This window comes from Perna viridis, chromosome 8, assembly GCF_037379345.1.
Source record: "Perna viridis isolate PV_CMFRI_1.1 ecotype Kerala chromosome 8, ASM3737934v1, whole genome shotgun sequence".
NCBI lineage: Eukaryota > Metazoa > Mollusca > Bivalvia > Mytilida > Mytilidae > Perna > Perna viridis.
This window is the reverse complement of record NC_142452.1, coordinates 25,663,589-25,688,831: the sequence shown is the minus strand read 5'-3', so window position 1 is coordinate 25,688,831 and position 25,243 is coordinate 25,663,589. Positions and strand designations below refer to the sequence as shown.

The window sequence follows — 25,243 nt, the reverse complement described above, 5'->3', positions numbered from 1 at the left end:
CAAACTTTACAAGGACGGCATAAAATTTCTTAAGCACTGTTCATTCTCCCACCCTATTATGCTCATGTTTGAGTTTCTGATATGCCAATGAACACTTTTTGCTTCTGCCATAGTGCAACTGGAGCATTGATTCTCCAAGCAAGTCCCTTAATTCTTAAAAGTACATTAGTTACAATTTCTGTTATATGTTTGACATGATTTTGGACAGTGTCCTTATCAGGACCACCCAACAAGATTGTCACAAGTTCACTTTCTGTGGCATTGTCTTTGTGACGAGTTAGGAGAATTTGTCCATCTTGAATATCCCCAAACACTGCATTGTGCCAATCTAGTCTTGTTTTCACTGTGTTTTGAAGAATACATGAAAGACTTTCAAATGTTCCTGCAGGAATTCCGAGGGGAAATTCATACTCTAATGCAGCAGTTTCCATATTTGTTGATGAAATGGTTGATTGCATTTCAACAAGTTCAGAACCTATTTCTTCTTGGTTGAACCATGGTATGACCATGATGGGTCGTTTGTAGTAACATCCATCAGGAATACTTGGCTCCTCTAGTGTGTAGCAGATTTCTAGTAATGGTAACAATGTTAACATGTCCTCATATTGCTTGTCAGTAATTTGGTGGTAGAACCACAGGCAGTGGAGTAGAGGTCGTGGAATTTGACCTTCATGGAGAAACTGATGCACAACATCTTTGTATTTTTCAAGTGAAAAATTGCCTTTGCAGACAAACAAGTTGCCCATTTTGTCTTCGTCACCTAGTTCAAAGTAACTGTCATAATCATGACGGAATAGTGATGTGATGATATCATTGAGAACTCTCGGCAAATGGAACACAATGTTTCGTAAGTTTTGATTTCCTCTAAGCCATAGCACATCCCCAATGTCATTCAGGTGCTTTAAGCAATCATCAATGGCAGTCCCCATGACATCACACTTTTGACATATCCTTTTTACATCATCCCATTGCAAATAAAACTGCTTTGTTTGTTGTTTTAACCTTTTGCTAACTTTTGCCCAGGTGTCGGAAACATATCGCTTTGCATTTGGAAATAATGATGGATTTAGAACTGAAAGTTCTAGACTGCTGATAAGAGGTTTAAAACCTTCTAACCAGTCTGTACTGCTAACTGTAGCAACGTCTTGAATGATGTGAAGAGGGTTTGTAAGAAGTTTTTCCACTATGTGTCGTTTGTCTTCTAGATGAGCTAAATAGTCACTTGCGTAATCTGTTGCACCTCTTGCTTGGTTAATTTTCTGACCAAGATACTGTAATTCTAGAAGTAGTTTGTCTTTTTGAACAGTTTCATGTTTTTGAACTTGGTCAAGCAGAACTTTCTTTTTGTTTTCTATGATTTCCTCTGTTTTTTTTCTATTTTCTTCCTCCTCTGCTTCAATAGCTTCTTCTGTCTTTTCTTCTTCAGTTTCCTCTTTTGGAGACTTAACAGCACAAAGATCAGACTTCAATCCAACTAGCTTAACAACTGCACCAGGTGCATGAATGGTTAGATAGTCCAGCCACTTTCCAATCATTTCTTGATGCTTGTCTATTGTGTATTGGCTGTGGTCATATCCAAGAATGAATAATGCCTTGTCATCAAGAAACAATGTAGATGGGGCAGTATATGTTGGGTCACCACTGAAATCAAAGATGATGAAGTCTACCATGTTGTCAGTTTTCCAGATTGTTTGTTCCACGAGTTTTGTCTTATCAGATACTCCATTTGTAAGCAATGATTTACCATGGACTAGTCCGTTAACAAAACTTGTTTTCCCACACTGAGATTCACCGAGAATGATAAGCTTCTGCCTCTGAAGATGTTCTGTTTTCATTATGGCGAGCTTCTTCAGGTAGTCAAAGATTTTATTGGGTTCAGAAGTTCGCCATACTTCTTTTGGTGGATACTTCAATGGATTTCCATTCAACCACAGTCCATGTTTCTGAAGTTTTACGTAACTGTGGGCAACAGTGAGATTTTCTAAGTGATGGAGATTCATAGGCAATGAATGAATTAAATTTTTGGCTATGTTAAGTGTGGTCAGATTGCGAAGTTCACAAATGTCGTCTGGCAATTGTTTTATTTCATTTTTCTCAACATCCAAAGTAATTAGGTTTTTAAGGGCCTTTATTGTAACTGGTAGATGTTTCAGTTTGTTGTCGGCAATGAAGAGCTCCCGTAAATTAACGAGATTTGAAATTGTTGTCGGTATAGCAAGCAGTGTATTATGACTAAGTTTTAGGCTAACCAGACTACGAACGTTACCAAGTTCATCAGGTAACACACTAAACTGATTCTTAGACAAATCTAAGATAGTCAGTCTCGTTAAATTGTAAGCATTTTTGGGTAGAACACTGAGAAAATTACAACTTAAGTTCATTTCTCGTAGTCCATAATTTTCAGTTTTGGGAATGTTGTTGATTTTTGTTGCTTCTAAATCTAAAACTTCCAGTGCAGGAAGTTCAAATACAAATTCAGGTATTGAGTCTGATGGTACTTGTCCTTTGTGTAGAAATTCTTCCAGAACATCACCAACTTTTCGACAGAAGCTACGATAGTTCAAAGCTAAGATTTTCAACTTGTGTAGAACGGGCAGTGTCTCAGGTAATGTTTCTATAGTATTACCCCACAGAAGAATTTCCTCAAGTTCCTGACAAAGTGCAATTTCTGGAGGCAGTCCAGTGATATTTGTATTTTTCAAATTTAATTTCTGTAGATTGATCAATTGTCCAACTTCAGGAGGAAGAAAATCTATCTTGTTTCGGCTGATGTCTAGAATGAGTAGGCTAGTTATTTGCCAGACTACTGGCGGAATTCTTGGCATGTTACATTCAGCAAGGACTAGTTCTTGAAGTGATGTCATTTGTTCCATCTCTCGTGGAAGGCCATATTTAAGTCCATTTTTACCAATATCCAATTTTCTCACAGTTGTCCATCTTTTGACCTCAGGAGGTAGTGTGCTTAGATTGTTTGAAGAGAGGTTAACGATGCCCAGAGTTTTTTCTGAAATCAGAACAAAAAATTATTAGATATGATAAACTGTATTTATAGACTGCATCAGATGATCCTTGCTAGGAGATGCTTATTCAACTAGTTGGTATATGTGCTATTTCTGTTATTTTATACAGTCAAACCTGCTCTGCCAGTCACCTCAAATCACTGGTAACCTTCACTTAATGGTCATTTCAAAACCCATCCAACTGTTTTCTCTATTTATCTTAGCTGAAATCAGTAGCCACTTCCCTTACGCAGCCAACGGTCACCTATTTTTCGGCTGAAATTGTCTTTTCTGACTTCTTATACTGGCCATTTTGTAAAAATTCAGTTTATTACATAACCCAATAACAGTACTGTGTCACGTGATTTAACTTCTAAATATAAATAATTAGGTTGCCAAAGGGATTAAATCAGTATTGTAATGAAAGCAGAATTAAAGATTTGATGGTAAAGTTGTGAAATTTACTCACTGGTCAGTGTTAATTTGTAAAAACTTCAGTCTTCAGTTTAATTATGAAAGTTTGAGTTGCGACAAAATGTCTCAGATCGGAAAATTGAAAGAAATGAGGAAACTAATAAATAAAATAGTGGAAAAGGTGCCTGTGCCCTTGTAAATGAAATGGATGTCGAAAAAACACAAATTACTAAAATTGCCAAAAAGAAATGGAGAAATTATAGAGGACATTGAAAATAATGTAGACTGTGAAACAATATAAAACGGGAAATGAGGAAATACATTGTTTTTTTATTGTCATAAATTTTTTTTATCTGAATGATATTTTGAATGAAAATATTTTCAAATACATGAATCTACTTCTTAAAATGAAAGATAAATAAATTATGACAATCAAAGATAGTACAATCTAAAGGAATATGGGATTATATGCTGACATCAAAGTCTTTCTACATCTCAATTTGCAACCTCATTCCAAAGGTCACCTCTCTGTAAAGGTCACTTTGATGATTCCCCGGAGGTGACTGCTTAATACAGGTTTGACTGCACATGCATTTTTTTAAACCAATAATATGGTCACAGTTTTCTGTTTGATATCTCTTATTTTTATTTCTTTCCACAATTATTCATTTAAATGAGATTACAAAATTTGCCACATTACAACCACCATTTGTACATGAATTTTTAATTCTTGATAAGTTTTCCCCGGAGACATATTGATATGCACTTTAACTTTGGGCATATTGTTCAGTCAGAAATGTTATATAATCCATTTTTCATCGATTGTACAAAAGAGATTATGTTACTGATATTAATATTATAAAATTTGAAAGAATTAACTTATACAATGTATTGGTATCAGGTAGAAAATGCAAAATACAAAAATCAATTATTCTAAACTTTAGCTGAAACAATTTAATGTGCTTTTTTAGGCTTATTTGGTCCGTCAAAATATTATGTAATTCTTAATTCATTGTAACAATGATTGGACAATTGAAATGTTAGTGATTTTTTTACAGAATTCACAAGAGCAATTAACGTCAAAGAGTTGAAGGCTTGTAGAATAGCAATGATATAAATTTGATAAACTGTTAGGATTCAATTGAGCATGAAAACCAATATCCCATTCTAACTTAGATATAATTGCAATCAGCAGTTAAATACTAGTCAACTTAATGAGCAGGCAAAATCAATGAACAGGATTTCATAATGGAAAGTAATTTGATAAAGATTTTATGAAAGTTTGAAGGCAAAGTTTTGCACCCAAAAATGATGTTTTTAAAAGTAAAAGATTTTAATTCACAGGATTATTATACCCCAACTCGGGCTATATTGCAATCACCTTGTCCGTCCATCCGTTACACTCCATTTTTAACAGATTTTTGTAGTTAAATTGTACTGTAAAAAAAGGTCAAATTTTTTCATTACAAAAAATTTCAAGCTATAAAATACTGTATTTCAATAAAATGAAAACAAAAAATAACATAAATGAGCTAGCCTTTTATATTTTATTAAAACATTTTAATTTTAACAGTTGGATTGAAAAATAATAATGTACTGCCTGAAAGGTATTGGGTGAAGTAATTTGTTAAAGATCAAAAAAGGGAATAAATCTGTCACTTAAAAGATGTTCCAAACTGATCAATTGATTATGTGCTGATAACAGTAGTATTTGAAAATGTGGTAATGATTGTAATGTTTTTAGTTATTGGTTAAAATAGAAAAAAAATAAGTCAATTTAAAATCCAGTGGAAATTAAAGGCAGGAGGAGAGTTGCTTAGTACATGCATTAACCTATGCTAGTTTACTTTAAATGTGGTTCAGATATTGATACCAATTCCTGTTGTAGAAATAACTGCAGTTTTATACAAATACTGTAAAATGAAAAAACTTTATGTAGGCAAATGAGTGTGCCTGTTTTTGCTTGAAATTTATTAAAAATGATAATTTTAAGTTTCTGTAGCAGATAATAATTTATAAGGGACTATAAACCGATGGAGTATTTGTTAGCTTTCTGAATTAAAAACTAAGCACGAAACCTTACAACATCATATTGAACTTAATTGAACATCAATCTGAAGTTAGGAAAAAAATACCTGTAGTATGGTATTATTGTTAAAGTCATTCAGTGAAAACTGACAAAATTAGACCCCTCTTAGTATAGGGGTAATAGTGGAAAACAAAAACCTAGATGTTTGGGGGGAGAAAAAGTCCAAGAGACAATGACAAACTGCACATACCAGTTAGTAGAGGACCAGGAACCCTAGTCAATCCCTGATTGGACAAGTTTTTGATCTTCAGACCATCTTCTGTTTCATTGGGTTCTTTTATCTCTACTTTCTTCTTTTTGGCAGCTTCTTTTGTTCCTTTCCCCTCAAGTTCTGACTTCTTATCTTTTGGTGTTGAAGCCTTTGGTCCCTTTGGACTCTTTGTATCTGATTTGCCTGACTCAGGACGCTTTGGTGACTTTCCAGAAGTAGGACGTTTTGGTGATTTACCAGACTGAGGTCTTGTCGGAGACTTGCCAGATAGTGGTCGTGTTGGTGACCCTTTTCTGGTAGGGGATGGTGATTGTCTTCTTGGAGAGCCTGCTTTGGATTTTGGGGACCCATGCTTACTGCTGCCAAGGCTTCTTGTGGGACTCTGAAATTATAAATTATAAATATTAATGTTTGTAGTCAGGTAGTAATTCATCATTTTCTATGAAGTTTTAATAATCGATTACGGTAATCTACATTTTCTCAAAATTTACTTCCTGGATTATTATCTACACTGTTATCATGCATAGCATTTTAGAAATCATGGAAGGTCAACCATCAAGTCATTTCATAAACCTTATTTAGAAAATTTAATCTACATGCAAATATCAGCTTTTCTTATCATGTAAATGAATATCTGGCATGTATAATAGGCAATAAAATTCTTCCTTTATGAGAAAGAGATTTATAATTATTGACAGATATGTACATGTTAAGTTACATATTTGGTGGTGTTGAATTTTCAATGTAACTTTAAAAATTTTAATTAGTATATCTGTCACATTGTTGTGTTGGCCATACTTACTTGGGCAAATTGTTAAAATTTGAGTTTTATTCAATAAATTGTCTTATGTCAAAGCCTGAGCCTGTGGTATTGTGGAAGATTATAAAAAAATGTTATTGTGCAATTGATCCTGAGGATGTCACAATGTTGTTTTTTTTGTTATGTGTGACAAAGTGAAAATAAGTAAATACAACTATTAAACATGTGAAATTGATAATGGTGTTACTTTTATGATCCCATCCCAAAATTTTCATGAAAAAATGTCATTGTACAATTGATCCTTAGGATGTCACAATGTTGTTGTTTTTTTTTTTATGCCCCTGCAATGATAAGTTGGGGGCTTATTGTTTTATCCCTGTAAGTTAGTCTGTAATTCCATCCATCTGTAATTCCGTCTGTAATTCTGTCCGTCCCATAAGTTTTCCGCACTTTTTTTGAAAATCATTGAAGATATTGAACTGACTTTTTGTATGTGAGTCTTTCATGATTAGTTACAGATCGAGATAAAGCTTTGTTCTGCTACACTGAGTTTTATTAAAATTATGGGCCCAGGGCTTAAAAAATTCCATGGAAATAACAGTTTTCCGCACTTTTTTTGTAAACCTTTGAAGATATTAATCTGCTTTTTGATATGTGAGTCTGTGATGATTAGTTACAAATTGAGTATAAGTTTCCTTCTTCTACGCTGAGTTTTACCAAAATAATGGGCCCTGCACTTTAAAAATTGTATTGAAATAATAGTTTTTCGCTTTTTTTTGTAAATGCTTGAAGATATTTGACTGGTTTTTGGTTTGTGATATGTCATGATTAGTTACAGATTAAGTTTAAGTTTTGTTCAGCTATGCTGAGTTTTACTCAAAACCACAGGTGGGGGCATCTTTTGTGTCTCGCAGACACAATAATACATCTGACAAAGTGCTTTTTACAATTATGAGTTATGATATAGCTGTATGGAGGTTAAATGCGGGGGCATCACTTTATCTAGTTGTTATGTGTGACAAAGTGAAAATAAGTAAATATAACTATTAAACATGTTATGAAATAGATAATGGTGTTAATTTTATGATCCCATCCCAAAATTTTCATGATTTGCAGTCATAGTTAGTTGAGAAGTCTGGGGGGTTGTGTGTTTCTGTTGGTCATTCTTAGGTGTTTGCATTAATCTCCTTTTCTTCTAAACAAATTTCGTAGTCATGATATTTTGTACAAGTGCTAAAATTTTTAAAAGCGGTATTTCCAGTTTGATAGTTTTATCCAGTTATATCCAAAAGTGTTGAGCAGGGGGTGCAGTTTTGTGTCAACAACATATTTCTTGTTACATTTCAATCTTGAATTTAATGATAGCCCCTTTAGTAACCTCTATTAAATGATTGATCAGAAACATTTATATGTATATTCCCTGTTGACAACTGAACAAACAAATAATATTAAACTGAACATTTAAATTTATCATTTTCACGCTTATTTTAACCTTTTCTTCAACATTTTTTATTGCATTAATAGTAAAGAAAACCATGGAAAAATGATTGACTTTATGATTAAATATTTAATTAGTAGATAAATATAATTTTTTTTCTATTTTCTCATGGGATTTTTGTATATAATGCTTTGTTTTTGTGATTGTTTACTCAGAATATTTTTGTTCGAAAACTTTATTGAATTCTTGTCAGAAAGGGGATTAGCTTTTATTGTTAATGGACTTCAGCTATCATAGATCTTTCAATACTTTGAAAGTGAAACAACTTATTTGTTTCATTCTTAGAAGTTGTTTCACTCTTTGACGTTGTCATGCCAAAGGTTGCTGAAAATGCTAGGGGATTAGACATGTGCATAGAAAAAGTACACCACACTCCTTAATTGTGAAACTTTCATCACTGATTGTATTTAGGTTATCCACTCTTTCAAGTTAATTATCTAATGTTAGTCCTTCATTTAATTTGAAAAAATATTTTTGGCAAACTTCAACTTTCATAAATTTCAGAACCTTATGTTATATTGGATAAAAGTAAATCGTTTGAGTTCAATTTTAGTAGAATTTTTATTTCCCAATTTCAGAGAAGGGTATACTGTTGTAGTCATGTCAGTCTGTCAGTCTTTCTGTTTGTCACACCTTTTATTGTAACTTTTTCCTCTACAACTACTTGCCACATGCAAAGATGCTTAATATATAAACACAGGCTCTGTATATGTTTGATGTGTCATTGGATTGGATTTTAGACATTAATGGCAACAACCTGCTTTTAGACAGACAACTGGGTTTATATTTTAACTATATACACATACTAAAGTTTAGATGTTAGTGTTTCACTAATGGGCATCTTGCTGTAATTGTTTGCTTGATCAGAGTAAAGTCATCTTGTGATAAAAATTACATTGTAGATTATAAGAAGTTTGTGTTGGGTCCTATTTGTCATTAAAGCAGACTGAGAGAATAGTCAAATTTCTTAACCTTTTTGACCTCAATATGAGATGTCTGATCTATAAACATTGACATAGAGCACTTTAAAACAAGGAATGATAATAATTTATCAACTGGGATATCTGAAGATTAAATTGTCAACTAAATTGTTTTTAATTTGATAGACAAGTTATTGTAGGTTTTTAAATATTCAATAATAAATTATTTGATTAAAGTACACATTATACTAAGTTCGTGAATGAGCCCATGAAAAATAATTTTATCTCAATCATATTCTCCCTTTGAATAAATGTATCTTAGTTTGCCTTGTTGATGTTATTTCATACTTATAGGATGGGATTGCAACAAGTTTGGGATGCTGCAGTACTGTTAATGTATTAATTTTTTGTGTTTGCTAATTTTTGCAGATTTTGTCATGTAGACATGTTCACATGTATCAATTGTTGCGGTGACAAAAAATTATATTAGTGCAATACAGTGTTGAAAATCAATTTCATGGGTACAATTTTTACGCTTCTCTGTCCTACATAGAAATCATGAAAATTTGTACACTGTGAAAACTAATATGTTTACAGTATTCCTTTGGGATTTAGGAAGACTTTAAAGATTCTTTTCTCTCCCACACAAACTGGAGGGGCTTAACTGTACATTTTCTCTTACATGCTTTTGATGGGGAATTATACATACATATAACTTGACTCAAGTTGTTTCTCCTGGCCAAGCAGATATAGTTATGAACTAACTTTGGCTTAAGATCTTTGAATGATTATGAAAAATTAGTATAATGGCTTTAAAAGTATGGTCATGTCATGAAGACTTTGATACATGTAGTTTGGACTGACAAAAAGTGATAAAATGCAGACCTTCTTTGTCATACATCCAAAACAAATCTATTCCATTTTATAGTGGTATAAAACTCTAGACCTTTTATCTTAGTTGGATTTACGAAATTTTAATTGTTTTCCTTTGGCATAATGGATGCATAATCATAGGTCTATTTAGCATTTCAAGTGATGTCAACTGTTTTTTTTATTTTTGTTGTTATATTTGTCTGCTATTTGAAAACTTGATCACTCCGCTAAGCAGGTATGACATTGAGAGATTTGTCAATAACAGTATGATATATTTTGAAGCTTGTCCACAAAGAACCTATGTATAAACTTACCATACTGCTTAAGATATCCTTGAAAGTTTATGAAAATTAGCATAATGGCTTTGAAAATACGGTCATGTCATGAAGACTGAAAAAAAGGGATAAATTGCATACCTTCATGGTCATACATGTAAGTCCAAGTAAATCTATTCCATTTTATGGCGGTATAAAACTCTAGACCTTTGTATTGACATAGTTACATCAAATTAGTAAATAAAACCTCAGAGTCTAGGGATTAAATATTTAAGAAGCTTAATTAAATTTGGCTGTATAAAAACCCTTAATTATTTCTTTTAAAATTCATTGCCTGGAGGGTAGTTTTACATGAACTAATGTTCTTTTTTGTGTTTTGTAATTTAAATTGTAATTTTATATCATGAAGATGGATATGAGGTTTTTGATAATTTTTGTCATTAAAATTATTGAATATTAAACTTTATATAGATCAAATGATTGGTGTCAGAATTTTCAGTCCATAAGTTTTAATCACAAATGTACTACTAAATTTTGAATGAATAAAGACATGATGAATGGTATGCTATGAGAGACAGACCAATACCCTGTGCTCTTTGTTGTCAAATAACTGGAATGGCAGGCACAATTTTCTAGTTTCATATAAACAGTAAATAAGTTAAAAGTAATCGTATTTTATAGGCAAAAATAGAACAGAATTCAATTATAAAAGGGACCAAATTTTCTATCCTAAAGCCTTTGTCAGGGAAATGTTACTGGATGAGAAAAGAAGAAAACCCCATCTACACCAAATGGAAAAAGTAAAAAGTTTTCTGATTTCAGCCTGATTGAGTTGTGTCTTCTGGTTTCAGTTTCACTCCTCTCCAAATTTAATTAGATTTTTGACTCAATTTCAAAATCAAATAAATCTAGTTAATAGGTTCAATTCTCATTTCAAATATTTTATGATGGAAAGAGAGGGAGGTGTCAAAACAGTTATAGGATTGTGGATACCTAAACCAGTGTTCTAGGATTCCTATTTCCCATTACCCAGGACAAGTGAAATTTGGGTCAGAGAAAGTTAGGTACGTAGTTACACTTTCCCATGGCACGTTGAAAATATCATATGCTGTAAAGATTTGTTTTGTTATGAAAGCAGACGTTGACAGGGAAAGTTGATTTTATACGGATTTTTCCCGAGGAAACCTCAATATCTGAAAAATCCTAGAACACTGCCTAAACGTGTATAAATGAACTTTTAATGCATTTGTAATTATTTAGAAATTTTCTTGATGAAATTTCCCTGTATGAATATTTCTGGTACATTTAATGTTGTTTGTAAATGATTAAAACTGTATACAATAATAAAGCAATGTTAGTGTTCAATAGCAAATAACTTTCACAACATTTTACTAAAGTTCAAATCATGTACAACAATTAATTCCAAGACTACAGATCTCACCTTTGAACTTTTGTTAGAATTCCCAGCAGTACTCCTTTGAAACTTCGCTTTTTTAATCATGACTTTGAATCCAAAATTCCCAATTAATGATACATAGTTTTTGTCACATTTCTATTTGTAAATTGTTGAAATTTTTATCTGAAATCCACACAAGTTCCCTGTTTTCAACTAGACACTGTGTCAATTTTGTTTGGTTTAGGGATTTAATCGGGACTAAACCTGATTACGAACACCTCAATTCGTCAAAGTATGCTTTCTATATTGATCTTTTTATGGTTCTTTAATATCGGCATGAAGAGATCGCAATTTTGCCAATACATTTTATCTCAATTTTTCACTTGAACCAATATCCATCAGGCCTGTACAGGTAGATATATATTGAAATCTATTTTCAAATTATTTTGAATTAGCTGGGTACTTTTAGTTTACCTTACAATGAACATTTTTCATGAGGCTCAATTAAGGGGTTTTAATTTATGATATGATTTAATAAATGTTTGTTTAGTTAATGCTATTGATATACATATCAAAATTTTAGAAGTTATTTTTAGAAATTATTGAGGACATTTAAAATAATTTACTCAGTTTTAGAGTGCAAATAAAAATCTATCATGTAAAGTTCCCTTTAAGAACCTGATGCTAATTAATTTAAGTATGAAATGGGTAATACTTGATCAATTGTTTAGAGGTTTAATTCTGATAAAATCAGGGTTACCCCACATAGGTATTTAATCACACCTTTTGTTATGAATGGCTAATAATAATTAGAGTTGAACGATTTTTACACTGCCTATTTCTCATTACTACTTCAGACTAAAAATCTCAGAGCAAAAAAACTCACAACTGTAATAGATTATAATATGATATGTTTCAAAGTTATGGTAAAAAGGTGATGAACACATGACCATAATTTCATGCAACATATAGGCTGCATCTTTTCAAAAATATGAAGAAACTAGTACTTTTAGAATCAAAATAATTCATGGAAACTCCATTTTTATCATTGTTTTACCACGGGCTGGGCATTTATGTCATTTTTTTACTCCTCGCTATTGCTCAGTAAGTAATGCAACCTAAATGGCCAGTCTGTGGTAAAACAATGATAAAGTTGAGTTTCCATGATTTATTTCTTAAATAGAGAGGGGTGTTGTGTCAATGATACAGGTAATTGTTAAAAATTGTTGGATGAGGCTTATAATGAGATTGTTCATTTTAAAAGTCTGAAATAATTTGCTAATGGATTAAGTTCAATTTTAAATCAATCTTTAATTTAATTAGCTTTTTTATTTGATAATTGAACTTACAAAGCCTCTGTGTTCTCCACCCTCCATTTAAGCTTGTTGTTTAAACTAGGAAGACCAACTTAACACCTTTAATTTTGGAAAGCTGGTTTACTTATGCTAAAAATATAAATGTAATCTTGAAAAAAAAAATGATTCAATATACAAAATATCCCCTCTAGTGAGGCAACTATGGAGAGCACTTCGTCTACAATATTCAACTTAGTCAATTGTAATTAAATGAGTTATCCATATGAAAACAGGAGGCCCAATATATCTGAATAACCTAAATCTTTCCTTTATATTTTCATGATTCAAACTCAAAGGTCAGTTAATTTTGATGTGAACCGATATAATCAATCAAATTGATTATTTACTACCACATAAATACAATTGAATGAGAATCACTGATTGGTGGTCTCGAAATACAAAGTTATTAGAATCGACAGTTGTAGACAGGAAGTCAAGTTATTACGTTCTTACGCTAAATGGAAAGTTTAGATTCTGTCAATAGATAAATCTACTTGTTGTGTTGTTCGATTCTGTGCTAATTGGAATGAACTATTCTCTGTGGGATAATGGAACATTGTCAATTCTGATTATTTCAGTTTTTCAGTCTTGAAATGATTGCACTTATAACAAATCAGCTTTTTACACATATTTGACTTCGTTTTCCACTACATTGTAATTACTTCTCATAATTCAATAGTTCTTTTGACGGGGGATCCGTAATTTTGGAAGGCTTTTGGAGTCGTAGTCTCTTTGCCTTTGCATTTTGGTTGAAGGGAGGCGAAAGCCCTTCAAACTGCCCATTCAGTTTTACTTGAAATGCAATATTATCATTTGATTTTTGAGAGGCCCTTATTTATCTTGATCTAAAGGACATACGGCCCATTCTATTTCTTTCCGTGCCTGGAGAAAAGTCTACCTTCAGTCTGTGATCACAAAACCCAAATAATCAATTAACCATGACAAAATAACAGATCAATAAAAAAAAAGATCTTATCTAAATTAAAAAATCAACAACCTAACAAGGAAAAAAGGGGGGAGTGCTGCAGTACTTACGTAACACTCCAGGTAAGAATCATACAAAATGTGATACATGCTTGGAAAGCCTACATATTTTTTATTTTTAATATTTTTGTTTAAAATAATATAGTTAACAAAATTTAACATGTGTCTTTTTATATAGCCTTTGGTCTTAGGAGATATAAATAGTATAGAATGTATTGTAGAATTCAAAACTAAGGGGAATAAATCTTTAAATGACACTAAAAATTGGCCAAATACAATAGTAACTTACTGATTTTTTATGGGAATTTTCTCCATAGATTATAGACAGGTTGGAATGAATAATTATACATTTTATCACATAGACCCATAAAGAAACATAACAACAAAAATACAAATGTGTATCTGTATTTAGAGTGTACCACATAATACAGAATTTGCAGATTCTTACAAAGACTGCTACCTAATGTAAGGGGCCAAAAGTACCTTATTCTTAGTCTTCTTAAAACCGAATAAGTAGGAATGATATGAGTCACTATAAACTTTGTAACTTTCTTGATCACCATGCATTATATAAGTATTGAGACTTGATCAACATAATCATTGCTAAGATTTAAAGTCCCAGACTTGAGTCACAAGTGCACCACTTTTTGAGAGTTTTATTGCTGGAATTAAAAGAAAATTAGACCCTATTCTGACATTTAAATAGTCCTTAAAGTAATGCCTTGGTATGAAAACAGCGGTAAATTTTGATCAAATTCAATACAAACGACCTTGAAGCAATGATATGGCGGAAAATAATCAATTTCTTTGAGCTTTGGATTTAATGCACTTGAGTTGTTAAAGAGGATTAGGTTTAGTGCTCTCATGGTGCACTTGGTTACTCAGCTTTGCTGCTTACATGGACTTTCTTATTGAAAAATAATTTACAAGTAGAACAAGAAAAGAATTTGATTGATTAGTCACTTGACTCGTTTTTTGGTACAAAATCTGATGGTCATGCCCATCATAATGATTGAACATTAGAACTTGAATATCTGTAGAATTAAAACATTGCATTGGCAATATGCAGTTTCAGTGGCAAATTTTTTTTATCCACAGGCCCAAACCATACATTGTATTTTGGAGAATTAGTTTTTAAATACTTTCCTGGCCTGTGAGTGGAAATTTTAGAAGCCCACCAGCATTTTTACCAGCTTTGGACTTTGGACTACTGGTTTATCGTGAATGTGAAAGGCTATCATATTTTAGGTTCATGACTGTAGCTACATAGCTTTTCAACCCATCATGTTGAAAATTTAAAGCATGGTATTGTAAAGTTGATTCAAATATTCATCAAACGCTGATGGTTTGAGGTAGACATTTCAAGTGGTTGCTATCTTGAAGTTTAAATCCTCAGTTTAAAAACCACTTACTGAAAGATAAATTTTATTACTAAAAAGTATTTTTTCATGGTTTTATTTTGCCTGGTAATGGTTAAAACATTAAATGCTGTCCTACTAATGGATTGGTAGAATTTTTATGACTTTTTAAAGTTATTTTCTGGTTTATATTGCCTTTGAAATGTAATACTTATATTGTCACACCTGTCTTAAGTGACCTTTCCTTAATCATGGTCACATAAGATAGGTGGTCTTTATATACAGGTTAATTTTACATAGAATGCAATACAAAGGGATATTTCTATCATAGTCTTCTGAGATAGGTTATTACTGAATACATATGTTTTATAAGAAGGTTTAGCTGTAATTTCTGTCTTTGAAATATGCATTGTAACTGGCCTAAACCAAACCCATTAATAGATAAGAAATCCATCTAACCAGGCAACTTCTACAGATATTTATATCAATGCATGGTAAGCCTTTATTAACCGAATAACTTGCCATTACTGGAGAAAATTTATCTCTTGTGTAATTAATATACATTTATCTCAAATAAAATTTCACCTTCTTGTCATTTCTTAACCAAATATTCCAGCCTTAGCTTAAAATTTGTGCTTATGCATTCTTATATCAAAATATGTAAATAAAATTAATACTAAGTCATTCTAAGGTATTGAAAGTCACACCTCAAACTTTCTTATTATTACCTCCATATGTTGAGAATAAGTAAATAATCCAAAATTTCAGAAATTCAATAACACCAGAAACTTTTTCTTCCTAATTCCATCCTTTCATTTGATCAGATTTTAATCGCCCTCGTCACAACAATATACAAGTGCGATATGGGTAACCAAGTAATTGACAACCAATCAAAGGATACGTCGATTTCAATTGTGAAAGGCGAGTAGGTTCTAAATAGGGATAGATATAGACCACGGGTGAAACATACATTTCATTTAAAGATATTGTTCAACCTAGTGTAACATTGTAAGCCGAGATTTACTTATGAATACGCTTCGTTTTTGTAGTACTTGCTGGGTATTATCTGTATATTTAAATGTCTCTTATGAAACTCTTTCCGCACACTTGTTTGCATTTGTGAAATTGAGAATTTTAAAATCAATAAGAAAAAATGCAGATATGAAATGAAAAATTGATTTTTCGATATTTAAAATTTTTCTCCTAGGTAATATATGAATCATTTTCTTGAATATACTTGTAAAAATGTAGAATAATTCAAAATCATACTGTTAAACCTGTCTGAGCCGAACCTCTAAAACTGAAAAATTATTGGGTTAAGGCAGGTATTCAGTTTTTGCAGGTTCAATAAGTATTGAAATTGACATGAAGGAACTTTAGAAGAACTTTGGTTGACACAGGTTACCAGTTTATCCAGAGTTCGATGGTTTCATTGTAAATAAATAGGACTGACTATGTATATTTTTATTATTATAACAGCAAACTTTCACAGAAACAAGTAAGAAACACTTTGTCAGAAGTTTCTATCATAATAATCCTTTCTCTTACATTACTATGATTGCTTTCTTCAAATTGTATTTATTTTTATTTCTTTGCTCTACTAGTGAGGTAAAAAGTATCTGTCCGTCTGTTAGTCTGTTTGTAAAACTTTGTTTCCAATTGTTGTTTAACAATTACCACTTCTCAAGCAAAGCCTTCTAATCATTAATACAATATCTTTAAACCATAAAATACAGAACAAGTTTTATTTTTGCATGTAACACTGAAGAATTATTTACATCTTTCATCCTTAAAAATTTGGAATGCAGTGGTATCTGTTATCTAAGTTCTCTTTGACTGAGTTCTACCAAGTATCTTGATTGAGTAAATATATTACATATACATTTTGTATTAGTAAGCATCATTTAAAGTTTGATGAGAACAATCCAGTCATACTTCGCAGGGTTTGACACTACCTTCATTTGTTTGGTGGTCAGCAGGATTACTTCAGATGTAACATAGGTAGTCTGCAGTCAGTAATGACGGTTCTGTTCTTATATCTTATGAAAAATAAGGCAAATTTTAGATAGCCCATTGGACTACCATGGGAATTTTTAAGGAGTCTTCTCCAAAATTAGGATGGCACAGCACTACTGGACGGCTATTAGTTTCAATCCCTACATAGTATCAACATGAAATTGGTTTCTAAGAAGTATCTGTATTGTAGGTACAAACAAGGAGAAATCCATGGACAAAACAGTGCCGGGGTACACCATATAACGATAGACAAAGAGCCAATATTCAGTGTAAAAAATCAATCAAAAAATCAGAACAGAAAAGAAAAAAAAACACAAACCATATTTAAGTCTGGGAGAAGTGTTGTGGAAGTCTAAGCAGTCTCTCTATCTTGCTATGCTGCTTGTTGATGATAATCTGGTTAACGATTACATACAGAATAACAGCAGTCGAGACAGAAAATATCACAGTTAGCCTGATAGGCCGAAATGTGATATTATCAATTATGTCGAGGTGTTCTAATCTGAGGTTATCCTGTCTATCAGTGATGCCACAGTTGATTTGACATAATGCTGTCATTAGATATTGCAAATATCATGGTAGGAAACTTGCTCAAATTCTAGCCGGTCCTGAATACAGTTTTCTAATATATTTACTATATGGCTATATAAACATTTGCTATAATTAGCCAGTCTTGGGGTGGCGGGCAGATTACTATTTCTAACTCTGCCAATATTTTTGGTATCACGGCAATAGCCTGATGTAGAAAATATCGGGCAGTACAAACAATTGAAAAATGATGAACTTATATGCTGCCAGAAGAATTGCAACAGAAATCACTGATAGAAATATTATTGACTGTATCTTTGTAGGTACTACTGCAGATACTAATTATTATAACAGGGAACTACAACTTCTTCAACCTTCTGACCATAGTGCTGTGTATTCCATTACTGGATGACCAGTTCTTTGGAGTAAAAGGTATACAGTTAACTATTGTATTGTATAATTTGCGTGGTATTACACACAATATGGTACAGTCGAACCTCGTTAAGTCGAAGTCAAAGGGACCATGCAAAAATGTTTGAGTTATCCAAGTTTCGAGTAATCTGAGGTCGAAGATAAACCGGAAATACTACTAGTTTGGTCCATGATTGTTTCTGTCTTAACATCATATGTTATACTTGTACATGTATAAAAATGTACTTCACTTTACACGGTACTTCGTGATGTTATGCGTTTCATATCGGAAGATATTTTTTTGTATGTTGTATATCATGTTTGAAATACTGAACGGCAACGAATGTTTTAGTGAAATTTCCTTTTTATTTTTTCTATATCAAAAACTTCATAGTTCATATAAACATGCTGTTTCGTTTGATTCACGGTCAGGAGTATCGTCAAACCGTGTGCTCTACAATATTATGATAAAATTTCAAATTCATCAGCGAAACAAATGTAGGCGTTGCAATACCCTTACTATCGTCTGTTTGATATTTCATTAAATAGTCAGATACCATTAAAATTCATCTGTATTTTTTTTTTTTTAATTTCAAAATATCAAAATATCCGATATCACTTTTGGTGTAAATTCCAACATGTTATTATTAAAATTTGTTTCTTTTAACAGCACGCGCAATTTTAAATTAATTAAATAAACAAATCAAACCATAATGAGTGTCAACACATTAATTTTAAAAGCCAAGCTAATTGTTGTTAAAACACACTTTGATCATGGTTTGTAATAAAGCAATCAGTTTTCCGACTAATTAGTTGACTTCGAGACATCAGGGTTAATTAACCTCGAAGTCCATTTGGGGGAACTGATTGATTACCTCGAGTTATCCGAGGTTTCGATTCATCCGAGTTCAAGTCATCCGAGGTAAAATTGTATTGGAGTAAGGGGAGTTTTGCTGGGACTTTGTAATTAGTTTGGGTTATCCGAGATTTCGACTAATCGGAGTTCGACACATTGAGGTTCGACTATATCATATCCAGCTCAAAAGGAAAGAATGTGAAGTATAAATAAAAAAAAATGTGATGTTTACAATGATGTCCATTAATATGTACATTTATATTGAATTATACAATATTGAAAAGAAAAATAATATTTTGTTGAGAAAATGATAGTTTTCATGGGAGAAAGCTCCCTTTCATTTTTCAATATTTTCCAGGTTTTTTTTTTAGGTTCAAGTTCAAGACTAGTACTCCAGGGGCAGGTCCAGATATTTATGATAAAAAAAGGAGCTTCCGATTCTGAAATTTTCTAAAGAGAAGTTAAAGACTTATCATTTACTCATTTTTGCCCAAAATTTGCTTTAAATTTTCAAGCTTTTCTAATGAGGGTGGTGGTTCCAATCCCTGGAACCCTCCCCTAGTTCTGCCACAGAGTATTGTATGTGTATATCGTCATATTCTTTTCTGAAATGCTAAACATCGATCAAAACCAAGATCATCATACAATGTCCTTTCTTCTTACAATAAAAACATTCATTTTATAATACCAGGAATACAACAGTAGTGGTTAATATACACAATTTATGATAAGAACTTCGAACAGTTTTTAAACATTCCACTTCTGTTCAAATATTGCCTTTTAAATGTCAATATTACAAAGATATTTTCTTTCAATATTGCTTTGTTATTTTCCCCTACCTTTTAAATTCAATACTTTCAAAATAGCGAAATTGTATCATATTACATGGATATAATTACAAGTTGGCCTTCAAGTACACACTTATTTTCAAACTTACAGCCACTTATACTATAACTGGCCTCTCAATGTTAGTTAAAGTATGTTTAAGCCTTATGTAATCATTTGTATTGGTCAATTCCCTTTGACAATATGAGCATGTAGAATTGTCTTCAACCATAGCCATGAACATAGCAAATATAATGAGAATAGGTATGATTAATATGTTAAACAGACAACAACCCCACTTCGATGAAAATGTCAGCCTAAGGCCTTCACCCATTGGTTTTCAGTGAAGGACGAGGAAATCCTCATGTAACTCGGACTCCACTAAAAACTGGGAGCATGGACCAGGTGCACCGGTAGGGTAAGCATCCTCTGCTTTCTAGAAACACCCGCCGAGTTGCTAATAAAAAGTCAAGTCCGGGGTAGACAAAAGAGGAAAGGTGAAATATGACCCGTTTAATAAATCAGTTTTCATGAGGCTGATGGATACATCATAACGATCCACGAGTTCATGATGACGACCATAAAACTTCTGTAGTGATGACTTCAATCTTGTAGCAACATAACCCTGTTCCAGAAGCCTATTTGTTAGAGTTCTAGCACGATACAAAAACAAAAACATCATTTTGGTTGGAAAATTTTGTTTATTCATACATTTTTTGGGACAATAATAGTCTGTAACTCCCTTGTTTTTCCTTGACTTCACTTTCAAAATGTATGGGTTTTCATCTACCCTATTTATGAAACATTTATATTTTAACATCTGTGGATATGTTCAGTTGACAAAATCCGTGAAAATTACTATCTATGAATGCATTTAGAGGGTAATTTGATAACTAAAATTTACATTTTACAGAAAGAAAAAAACCAAGGTCAACAACTATATTATCATACTTGTTTGAGTTGGTTGTTTATGGTTACCTTGGATACCAGACATGGAAATTGTTTTCACTGAAACTAGGAACTGGTTTCTCATTTTCTATTGAATCAAAAATAGGTAAGTACAGATAGCGTTAAGGACACAACCACAGATAATTTTTAAGTGCATTTCAATAACTACATTTGAAGAAATTGAAAATGTTCAATATGTGCAAACTTATTAAAACTTCTCTGGTGCTTAAGTGCTTATGCCTGTAAGTGGAATTTTGTACAAAAATCACAAAAAAATACATAGTTTGTCATACAAATGAATGGGTATGATCCTAAGATAGGGTAAAAATGTCAAGTAAACAGAGCTGAAAGTCCTAAATTTTGAACTTCACCCACTCCACAAATCACAATTTGTTGCCACAATTGATGATACAAGAAGAGATGTATTATGGTATATACTGTCAGTCCTTCTGTAGGAGCACACTTGTCAGGTTGTCCATCATTCCATCCATTCAACATTTTCAATAACTCTGACTACCTCAAATGATTTGAATCATTTTTTCTGAAAATGTTGGGTTGTTACATTGTATCAGGTCATTGATCATAGGAAAAGAAATGTTATGGTATGTTGTCACTTGTCAGTCTGTCCATGTGTCAGTTTGACCCTCTGTCAATCCACCAATCCACCAACCCACATGTAATACAATAACTGAAAAAATTCAAGTTGCTTGCAAATTTATTATACACCCTGCTTGAAGAGCAGGAGTTACAAATGTATATAGTGATCAATGATCTAATCTGCAACTCCTCTGAAACCACTGTACAGAATTTGATGAAACTTCCACTGATTTTTTTATTACATGATGTCATTGTGCACCTTCTATTTTGTTTTTTCCATGTGAATGTTTAAATCACTTATGGGGGTATCCAGTATCCTTGGGGAGGGAAGCAGGGGGTATCACCAAGTTTTCTTGTTTTTATCTAAGTTTATATATCTTCGTGAAATGACACTTCCAATTGGATTTGTTTTGGTCTGTAGACACCAAAAATGTAGAAAGCCGTATTATGAACTTTATTGAAAGTTATCATCCTCTCTATTTCAGCTTTTACTAGAAATGACTTTGACCACTGGTTAGAACAGATTCTTCCATGGACAATTCTAGTTGGTTGTGTATCGTTAGGTTATGAAATACTTTTATCTGTATTAAGGTTAGACCTTTATAAAGCATTTACACCTGTCTAATAAAATGGAGGATAATAATAAAATTACAGAACTGATAAACTTTAAGCAATAGTCAAAAGGAAAGTCTACAAATGGCAATATCAAAGGAAAATTTTTGTTTTAACTCAGAATTTTAATATTAAATTTTAGCTTGTGTTCTAATCCATGTTTTGTGAATTAAATAAATTTGATGTCTCTGAACTGGTAAATGTACTCCAATTACTGTAAATCATCTAATTTCACAAATTTTATGAACAGGAAAAAATATTGCGAAAATATACTGTTGTGAATATGACCGTTTGTTATGAAATACTAGTACATGTCAAGCACGATGTTGAATGCAAAAATAAATAGTATACTCAAAGTGATATACTGGAACCAGAAATATAAGGATCAACAAAAATAAGTTGGTTATAAAGTATGTTGAGATGTGGTTCTTGAAAATCTCTAAAAACTTAAATTCAATGATGAAGTTCACAAATATGAATATGGAGGCTATATTTTATTGCGGTATATTATACATTTACAAAGACAAGTTCTTGATAGCTTTTACCAGGTGCAAATACAGACAAAATATTTACACTGAAACACACTAAGCTTTCATACACCAATGATAAACAATCTCTAGAATGAAAGTATCAAATAGTTTCATTCATCAAACAGCATAACAAAGTGATATAAAGCAAATTTTGTTTTTTAACAAACATTTCTGTGAATTTTTAAATTATATTGAATAAATGTTTTACTACGGCACATCTGCTTCATTTTTATCATGTTTCAAAAATGTTGGCTAATTAACTTTTGGTAATATTACTCTCATGACTGCGGAACTTTACTTGCAAAATCACTTCTAAAACACAAACTTCAATCACGCATCAAATCATGCAGCAAGTAATATACAGTAGAAAACTTCAGAGAATAGAGTTGGTCCTCCCTTGATTAAATGACCATTACCTGAAGAAATTATATTAGGTTCCATCGTCTATATTGTCTTTTATATTTCATGAAGATTGTTTTATTTTAGATGTTTTATAACGAGTTACAGTGTGGTATGGAAAGTTATATCTGCAGTTCTATGTGTTGTCTTTGGATGTTTAGCTGTAGGAATGTTTTCTATAAGTCTGGTAAGTTATCTTTGTTAGATTAATTTATACATACACTGAAGTGCTAGGTTTTATTTTGGAATATCAGCAAAACATCAATTTAGACAATGTTTTATCAAAAGTTTGATCATTTCTTAATATATATATATTATATTTATGTTCATTTTTTACAATGGGAACCACTGGGCCATTTACACTCTACTATAAAATATATCTCTAATGCTGAAAGAAGAAATTGTTCTTAAATCATTTGCTGAAATTGTAGTGATTCATGGATCTAAGTAGTTCCATTCACCAGATGGCGCTAAAAATGTTAATTTAATATCACTAGAAACAAAGAGCAGTAACTCTTCCAAGAATTTTGGTGCAGGGAGAAGGAGCTAAGAAATTTAAAAAAATGATAAAAATACAACCAATTCATCTATAATTTTAGGACTAGAACTGACATATTCAAGACTGGTTCTTCTACCAAAGTTTTATAGAAATTAAAAACACTTCTTTTGAACCATCCCCAGTTTTATTAGTGCAATTTTTGCCATTACTTTTAAAACACAGCCAATGTAACAATACGAACAGTTTTCTTTTTTGACTTTTAATATTTGAAATTCATTTAATGACTGCAAATATTTTAGGTGCCTTTCACAAGAGGACTACATTCGTCATCACAAAAATTATTGCCGACAGATATTACAACATGGTTTGATAAAACCAGAGACTTCCATTTGATTAGTTCTTATGGTTTGTTTAAAAGGTACCAAACACTATGTTATTGAATGCTGTATCATATCTTAATACTTGGAAAGTATATTTTTTCATAGGATACCAATTATGTACCATAACTTATTGAATTATGAATTGCAATTTTTTTCCTGAATGTAATTCATTTTTGCATGGAATAATCATGTTTAACTCTAAAGATTGGTTTTCTGAACAGCTACTTAAAAATTATTGTAAATTTGTAAAATTATTATTATTTTTTTTTTTTTTTATGAAATCCTTTAAATTTTGTTCTTTAATGTGATTAAACTGGAAATTCACATTTTATGTTAACATTACTGTAAAAATCTCTGTAATTGTTTAATGTCTTAGCAATTATATCATAACTTAGGACAACTATTCTTTGATTTTCAGACCTTCTCTTGTTAGGCCAACTAAAGATTATTCCTTGATTCTCAGGCCTTCTTTTGTCTCATTTTATGGTACCACTTAACTCATGTTTATTCCAAAAATAGGAGGCAGGTGTAACCCGTTAGAGGATGGAGTTGATTATATTGGAATTTTCTACAGTTCTACCATAACTAGGATTTATTTCTCTTCAAAATTGAACTAAAATTAAAAATGTAACATTTTGTTTTTGTTAGAGATACAAAATTCCTTTCCTCATTGGTTTTCAGGAAAATGATCTGAGAACCAAAAAGTTAACTTGGGAGGGCCTTAATTGTTGGGCAACTTAATCACATCACGACAATTGGTATCCATGAAGAAAAGTGCTTTTTTATAATTTTCATATATTAGTCTCTCATAGATCATTTTTTAGTTGTTTGATTTTATGTATTCTTCTTTCATGTCTTCATTACAGGTATCTTTTACTTATGAGCTTGATGGGAAAACTTTCCAAAAATTACCACAGAGTGTACAAAACTATCACCAAAAACTTGAACCCTTTCAAATAACCAGTTCTTATGGACTATTTAGAATGTAAGGACATTTTTATTATTACTTGTTACAAAAAGCAATAACGATTATGGGATAAATGTCAGAAAGGCCTTACCCAACATTTTTAGTTCACCTGGCTATAGGCCATGTGAGCTATTGACATCACTTGGCGTCTGTCGTTGTCGTCGTTAGCAATTTCTTTAGACTTCTTCTTCTCTGAAACTACTGAATAGATTTGCATGAAACTTACGACTGTTCCTAAGAGTATCCTGCATAAGATGATCATTTGGATTTTTGATCGGTTGAAAAACATGTCCCCTGTTACAAAAAATAGAACATAGGGGTTAGACAGCAGGTTTTTCCATATATCTCCAAAACGTTTAGCCAAATTCTGACATTGGGTGAACGTATTCAGCATGATGAGATCTATCTGTGGTCAAATTTGGTGAAAATCTGTGACCCATGGTGGAGTTACTGCCCTTTTTGGATGTTTTTTGCTGTTTTTTGATGTTATTACTTTCAAAAATCTTCTTCTCTAAAGCTACTATACAGAACTTACTGAAAGTT

The 25,243-nt window shown here is 31.9% G+C and overlaps 2 protein-coding genes across 6 annotated transcripts in view; one reads left to right on the top strand and one right to left on the bottom strand.

The window, feature by feature from the left end:
* The window catches only part of LOC148609982 (lipase maturation factor 2-like), a 49,113-nt gene that overhangs the window by 12,478 nt on the left and 11,392 nt on the right, over window positions 1-25,243 (top strand). The window contains exons 8-12 of one of the 2 annotated variants that reach the window (XM_088541717.1): window positions 18,000-18,108; window positions 20,682-20,822; window positions 21,799-21,904; window positions 22,942-23,041; window positions 24,600-24,718. In XM_088541717.1, coding sequence (XP_088397843.1) covers window positions 18,000-18,108; window positions 20,682-20,822; window positions 21,799-21,904; window positions 22,942-23,041; window positions 24,600-24,718 — 575 coding nt within the window. Of the gene's footprint in view, window positions 1-17,999; window positions 18,109-20,681; window positions 20,823-21,798; window positions 21,905-22,941; window positions 23,042-23,652; window positions 23,772-24,599; window positions 24,719-25,243 lie in introns of both variants that reach the window. The other variant, XM_088541716.1, reaches the window with a different exon arrangement.
* On the bottom strand, window positions 7-16,020 carry LOC148609983 (uncharacterized). Of its 4 annotated transcripts, none has more exons than XM_088541713.1 (3): window positions 15,861-16,020; window positions 5,693-6,095; window positions 7-3,004 (listed from the first exon to the last, which is right to left on the bottom strand). In XM_088541713.1, exons 1-3 carry the CDS (start codon window positions 15,864-15,866, stop codon window positions 63-65), a joined length of 3,351 nt encoding a protein of 1,116 aa, XP_088397839.1. In that variant the 5' UTR covers window positions 15,867-16,020; the 3' UTR covers window positions 7-62. The 4 variants fall into 4 exon arrangements, with proteins under 4 accessions (XP_088397839.1, XP_088397836.1, XP_088397835.1 ...); XM_088541710.1 differs by lacking the exon at window positions 15,861-16,020 and adding an exon at window positions 12,785-12,849; XM_088541709.1 differs by lacking the exon at window positions 15,861-16,020 and adding an exon at window positions 11,481-11,854.